This window comes from Alosa pseudoharengus, unplaced genomic scaffold, assembly GCF_046254945.1.
Source record: "Alosa pseudoharengus isolate Yale_2024_CS ecotype anadromous, Long Island Sound unplaced genomic scaffold, YU_APseudo_1.1 YU_APseudo_1.1_scf_1, whole genome shotgun sequence".
In the NCBI taxonomy this organism is placed as follows: Eukaryota; Metazoa; Chordata; class Actinopteri; order Clupeiformes; family Clupeidae; genus Alosa; species Alosa pseudoharengus.
Window position 1 is genome coordinate 40,502,896 of NW_027468564.1, and position 7,500 is coordinate 40,510,395.

At 43.7% G+C, this 7,500-nt stretch overlaps 1 protein-coding gene across 2 annotated transcripts in view; it reads left to right on the plus strand.

The window, feature by feature from the left end:
- The window catches only part of LOC143127769 (phosphofurin acidic cluster sorting protein 2-like), a 97,795-nt gene that overhangs the window by 68,111 nt on the left and 22,184 nt on the right, over positions 1-7,500 (plus strand). For both annotated transcript variants that reach the window (XM_076289467.1, XM_076289476.1), the window contains exon 9: positions 2,827-2,978. In XM_076289467.1, the coding sequence (XP_076145582.1) occupies positions 2,827-2,978 (152 nt within the window). The remainder of the gene's footprint in view (positions 1-2,826; positions 2,979-7,500) is intronic.

Consider the following 7,500-nt stretch of genomic DNA (forward strand, 5'->3'; position numbering starts at 1 on the left):
GAATTCATTACTACATGTGTGTGCGTGAATAGTGTGTGTCCATGTGTGTGCGTGAATAGTGAGTGTCCATGTGTGTGCGTGAATAGTGAGTGTCCATGTGTGCATGTGTCCATTTCTTTGTGTGTCTGTGAACTTGTGCATGTTGTGTGTGCATGAGTGTGTGTGTGTGTGTGTGTGTGTGTGTGTGTGTGTGTGTGTGTGTGTGTGTGTCTATACATTTGTGTGTTGTGTGTGTCTATACATTTGTGTGTTGTGTGTGAGTGTATGTGTGTGTGTGTGAGTGTGTGTCTGTCTGTGTGTGTGTTGTGTGTGCACTGTGCATGAGTGTGTGTGTGTGTGTGTGTGTGTGTGTGTGTGTCTGTTCATTTGTGCGTGTTGTGTGTGCATGAGTGTGTGTGAGTGTGTGTGTGTGTGTGTGTGTGTGTGTGTGTGTTTGTCCACGAGCGTATGCAGCACAGATGCATGTTTGACAGCCCGTCCTGACGCAGCAACCCAGGAATCTGCTGGTTCTCTGCTCAACACTGGGTTGTCATGGAGGAATGGAATGTTCCAGAACCCACCGGAGAGCCTCTGCAGCCTCTCAGCCATTAACAGTGCAGTGGCATGGGCCCCTAAGCTCCCAAGGGGGTTTCGGGTGTGTGTGTGTGTGCGTGCGCGTGCGTATGTGTGTGTGTGTGTGTCTGTGTGTGTCTGTGTGTGTGTACAGTATATGAGAGAGGCAAAGAGAGAGATCGGGACAGAATGTAATAGTCATTGCTGGTGGCAATAGTTGAAGTGAACCTACAGTGATGTATGAAAGAGAGAAAGAGAAAGAGACAGAGAGAGAGAGAGAGAGAGAGAGAGAGAGAGAGAGAGAGAGAGAAAGAAAGAGAGAGAGAGAGCGAGAGAGAATTAATAAATGATATATACCATACAGTATGTATCTGATAGTGTGTCTGTATGTACAGTATATCTGGAGATTGCTGTGTGGAGTTGTGTTGTGAGGAGAGGCTGCTGGCCCGTGGCAGAGAGACTCTTCACTCCCCAGGCTACCAGGCTTACTCTCCCAAAGCCTCGTCTGTGTGTGTGTGTGTGTCTGTGTGTGTGTGTGTGTGTGTGTGTGTGTGTGTGTGTGTATGTGTCTCCTTTGTGCTTACACCCTGCCTCTTTCCTCCTCGCTGCACTTCTCTTCTTCTCCTCCCTCCCTCCATCCTACATTCACTCCTTCCTTCCCATCTGTTTCTCTTGACAACTTTCTGTTTCTCTCTCAATACCCCACTTCTACACACACACACACACACACACACACACACACACACACATCTTTTAACTTGTCTCACCAGTGGGAGGAAGTGGAGATATTAAAAGCTATTCTTCCTTTTTTTCCCCTTTCAAGCTTCCCTCTTCTCAAACACCAGTGATGTGTTTTTTTTTTTTTTTTCACTTTCTTTCCTGAGAGCAAGTGATCTGAGTCTGGGTAATTCTTGGACTGGGCTCTTCAAAAAAAGACTGCCCGCAGGCCTGATGCAGCCACGGAGAGCTTTTCAGCACCGACCGGCGTTTCATTGGCCGTTGGCCGTTAGCCGTTAAGCGGCCAAAATACGAGTGGACTGAAGCCATAGTGAAGGGAGGCCAGATTAATGGGAGAGTAGCAGCTCCACTCAGATCTCTGTCCTAATGAGGCTCATGTCCGGAGTATAATAACGATGAACTGATTTTGAATAGAGGCCCACCAGCGGAAGCGCTTACAGAAAGGGAAGAGAGTGCTGGAGACCGCTAAGAGAGAGCCAGTGGAGTGATGAACACAAATCTGAATCTGTACTTCTGTATCATTTTTAGTAGTTGTGTAAGATGAGTTGGTTGTTCCTGTAGGTCCGTTCTCATCGGAATAAACAGCCAATCATGGGTACCGTTCAAACATGTGCATCCAATCTAAAGTGTCCGCATCGTACATCTACATCCTGATTGAAACATGTTTGTGTGTCTTTCTGATTCTCCCTGAGAGGAGACGTTGATGCCGAGAACAGTTTTACAGCGCGATAATTCGGTTCTATTGTGCTGTAGGTGAAAGGCCTGTTTGCTTGGTTCCGTCAGGTTCCTTTGACTCACTGGTGTTTTTATCCGCGAGTAAATAACTCCATTGTTTCGCTGGTGATGATGACTCAGATGTTGGCCTCATTTCCAGCTCTTCCCAGAAGGCAAAACCTGCCATAAAATGGACCGTAACCCCTTTGAACTCACCACTGCACATGTCCGATGAGCAAGTTTAACCTGTATTATTATTATACGACATATGTCCGATGAACAAGTTTAACCGGTACGACACATGTCCGATGAGTTGTATTATTATCATTATGCCCTGGTAGTAAATTTCAAAGATTCGTGGGCATGTCTTTGTTGTAGTCCCTTATGAATTAAGACTCTGTAGCTTAGTGGGTGGACACATTTGTATGAGATCCAGGGACAACATACTGATGCTTCTGCTCTTTGCTCTAAATAGCTTTTGACAAAAGTAGAAATGGTGTATGGAATTAATACATTGCCAACTGTGAGTCAACAAGGTTCAAGTGCACTTTTTAGAAAATGCGATTGAAAACCCAGAATCAAGTGAAAACGCCATTCTATGAAATGTATTTCATGTTATTTTGTTTATATAAAATTATATTCAATTGTTATTTTTCTTCAAATCCTATTATTTTATAGTGTTATAAACAGGGAAAAAAATCCTAATTTGTGGACATGTCAGTTAGACCTTGCCAAGTCTACGATGACGGCATGGTAATTTAAATGAATGTCCTTGTGTAAGAGTCTGTGTTTTGACCTGAGCGTGTGTCTGTGGGTGTCCAGGTTCTGGACTCGGACCCGGTGGACCAGACCCAGGAGGTGGAGGAGGATCTGGACCTGCTGTACGACAGTCTGGAGGTCTACAACCAGAGCGACAGCGGCCCCGAGATGGAGGACAACGAGAGTGTCCTGAGCACCCCCAAACCCAAACTCAAGTAAGGGCGCACACACACACACACACACACACACACACACACACACACACACACACACACACACACAGTCACACAGACCAGGGCTCCAGAGTGCGACCAATTTGGTCGCATATGCGACCTAATTTTTCAAAAGTGTGACTAAAAAAAATCGGAGGTCGCACTGGTGTGACCAGCTTCGAGAGAGGAAAAAGTGTCCGCATTGAAACTCTACCTTTGGCCAATATCGTGGTTTAAACAAATCACAGATAGTGAAGGGCGGGACCTCCCCTTTGATTGGCCGTGCCTGTGTGTAAATTTGAAAATGCGTGTGCTGCAGAGAGAGAGAGAGAGAGAGAGGTCAGAGACCCGTCAGATAAACAGAGTGGATGTACAGTAGTTGCATTACAGTGTGGTCACATAGGCCGAGATAAATGTCCCCTCTCCCCACTGCCTTTCGGCGGCTGGCAGCAGCAAACCGATCAGACGAGCCCGAGATGATGATCAAGTTTATCGTTTCCTACGATAGGCCTAGTGAAACTTCCCTTCACCAAGATAAGTCCGAAATAATTATTCACCAGAAAAATAGTTTGAACGTAAACCCGACGTACAGGAATGCCACTTGCGCCAAATTTATAGGAGTCATTGCAGATGAAAAGACGTCTTAAAATTGCGAACAATGCATATAAGGCCTTCCCGAACGACAGAGATACAGATATTGCCGAAAAGGAGTGCGTCATTGACCGCAGTTACATGCAGGGAGTAACCCGGTTTTCAACAGCAATATTCGTTTTGCGCGCGAGTTGTGTAAACTCATTCTGATGGCATCAATCAATTTAATCCGGTATTTGGCACAAACCGAATATCGCTGCTACATTTAAAGCCCGAATATTCCCTGCATGTATAACTGTGGTCATTGTGTACGGTGAATTGAATGGACACATTTAGATCGAGCATGGCAAGTCATTGCAATAGCCTATAATAATAGGCCTACCATTTCGTTACTGCATTAACCATAGTGATGTTCTTATTGAAAATTTAAAAATACTAAAATTGAAAAGTAAATTGCATTGTGGGGCTGTCAAATGATTATTGCAATCATCATTGCAAAATCACATAAAAATCCCCCAGGCTACTTGGAACATCTCTTTAAATTGTGCTCAAATACATTTCTATGGAAGATGTAAGACCTTAAGCCATGAGATGTGCAGTTTGAAGCCCTTAAAAGACGTGCACTGTTAATTTACTCACTGTTATTTTTATTTAATTCATCTTGAGATGTTTTAAGTTTAAATTTCAGCTCAGTGACTTAAAGCACCAGCACTTCATTAAGTTACTTTTCTTGTAGAATTGTAAATCATAAGTCATAGGACAACCTATATAGGACAGTAATTAAGAAAAAAAAAGTAAACCTGCTGCGGTGATAAATGCGATGTGGTTGAAAATTTGGGTGCACCTAACTTTTGTGCTGGTGCACCTAAGAAAAAAAGTTAGGCGCACCAGTGCAACCAGTGCAAAAAGTTAGTCTGGAGCCCTGCAGACACACACACAAACTCACACACACAGTCACACACACACACACACAAATTCGGCAGACAAACACACACACACACACACACACACACACACACACACACACTCTTCCACTTCACACTTTACCCTCCGGTATAAAATGTATGACCGCGTCAATGACAATTCACAATTCGTGACAATTCACTGAAATTGAAAGACTGAAAGAATTTGTTGTTATGACACGTCAGCTTCCCAATGTGTGTCGCATTCTAAAAAGCTGTTTTAGCATTAAAAAACACCGTCATCATAATTACTCATAATGGTAACATGTCTGATAAGTCACTCCATATTCATGACTAATGACAGAATATGTCATGTGCTGTCTGTTACATGCTCATACTGCATAAATTATCATCTCTAATCTGGTGCTTGGTACTGCTGGAAGGAAGACACGTCAACACTCGTCTGTTTGAAAAGCAGTTTACTGAATTTGGCAAATTAAGTATTGGAATAGAATCATGGACTGTTAGAGAGAAAACATGGTAGCAATCGTCTGTTTAAAAAGCAGTTTATTGAATTTTAGCAAATTAAGTACTTGGAATAGCCACTACACCTTTAATTCCCAGGCCCTCTGAGAGGACTGATATTCCCATCACTGTTTAGCTCTAATGGGGGGAGTGTGTGCGTGTGTCTGTGCGTGCATGCACGCGTGTGTGTGTGTGTGCGCCATCATCTCTTTTGTTTTGATGAGTACGTAATAGCAGACTATGCCATCTGCTGTTTGCTGCATATTAATCTATGAGGAAGTAGAATTCATCATCTTTAATGAGCTCCGTGGCATTATAAGAGACAGTTTTGCCTCATAAACGCCATAACATTTAGCTGTCGATGGGAGCGCAACTCTGGTGCCCTCGTGTCTAATTTAGTCTGCATATTAATAGTAAAGTTATCCAAGCACTGCTTAAAGGAGAATTCCGGTGTGATATTGACCTAAAGTGTGTTGAAACATGATACCGAGTGTGAACGTATGTCTCATAGCTCATATGTAGAGCTCATACGAAGAGCCAGCCATGCGAGTCCTCTTCAGTAAGACACACGCACACACGCACCTGCACACTAGGGGCGGGCGATATATATCGTCTGCGATAATATCGTGATTGTTGTTTTAACGATGTGCAAATTTACATTATCGAGTATTTAAATTAGGCCTACTTATGGGGAAAACACACTCGAAAACACGCATTGAAACCCCATACATTCACTAAATTCAGGAGGTGTAGCCTATGCAGAGAAGCTCCTGGCTGCAGCAGAGCAAGTGTCACATGATCACTAGTGGGTCCACATTGTCACACACACGCCTAATGTTTATTTTGTGCAGCGAGAGGTAGGCTACTTGGGATTTTGTGCGGCTACTTCTTTTCAAGTAGCATTGATGAGTCACGTTTTTTCCTATATGGTATTATATGGAGAGAAAACATTAGCCTTTGAGTATTTTAATAGTCAGTAGTAAACAAAGAACTCTTCTCATGTAGGCCTAACCTAACCCTTTTTTAAATGGACTGAAGTTCGCTCTAATATCAATTATGCTAACCGTTAGCATCTCTATGGGATTTCTCATATAAACAAAACCTCGAAGGAAATTACTGAGATGTACTCTGTTGGTCTGCTTAGTTTTACAGTGAATCCTAAGTAAAGGTTTTTGAAGGGAACTTCAGCTTCAGACTTTCTCTTGGGAAACTGTTAGGGCTATTCATCTTCTCTAATGTAGCTGGCTAGACCATGTCATTGCCACACACACAAGTGGGGGCAGAATTGGAAATGTGTCATAGACTGACAATGCATTGGTTGATTTGGTTGAAAAGTCACAGGTTAGGTTATTTGTTATTATTGTATTGATTCTATTCATAAATAATGAGCTGTAAAGTAACTCAGACTTTTACAAATTTCTTTTAAAGGATATCGACTAATTATCGTTATCGTCAAAATCACAAAAAATATCGAGATATTATTTTTTGTCCATATCGCCCACCCCTACTGCACACACACACACACACACACACACACACACACACACACACACACACACACACACACACACACACACACAGGCAAACATGCACAACAACAAAAAAAAACATTGATTAAAGACAACCCCATCTGGGCAGATCAGAGCGTTTTGCCCATTTGTGGAGGATTGCGTACGCATCTTATCCCTGTTGCTTCCGTGACACAAATGCGTCTTGAGTCGCTGTTTCTGGGAACTCTCGTTGCATGAACAAAGCACACACTTTTCCCGCCGCGTGACCACAGCACCGCTGGCTGCTTTTGTTTCTCGGCACGACACTGAATTACTTAAGACCCACTTAAGAGCCACTTAAGACCCACTTAAGACCCACTTAAGAGCCACTTAAGATCGACTCATACTGTAGAGGCACTTCAGAGTCCTCCTCGTCACGACTCGCCGTGACCAAAAGTGCCGTCCAGCTTCTCGCCCCCGTTACACTGCAAGTTCGCTACAGCCGAAGTGTCCGGGCGTCAATATCGCTCAACGCCTCCTCGCCTGAACTTGAGAAACAGAATTACCATCTCGTCTCGGCTCCATTGTCGCGTCACGTCTCAGAGTCGGAGGTCGTTGCCCGTGGCGGCTAAGTAGCAGTGATGGCTGCCCTGGTGATGATCTGTAATGGGCCTCCATTGAAAAGGAGTTTGAATGGAGAGCAGGGAGAAGCAATTACTGGGAGGGGACATGGCTGGCGGTCATGCAAATCATTGGGAAAGGTCAACAGTACAGATTGGATTTATCTCTCTCTCTCTCTTATTCTCTTTCCCCCTCTCTCTCTACCTCTACCCCTTGTCCCTCTCTCACTCCCTCTCTCACTCTCTCTCTTTACTTCTACTCCTTTCTCTTGCTATCTCTCTCTCTCTTTTCCTGTCTTTTTCTCTCTACCTTTCTCTACCTATGTCTGCCTTTCTCTCTTTCTCTCTACCCATCTCTCTCACTACTTATCTATCTCTCTTTCTCTCTCTCTCTCTC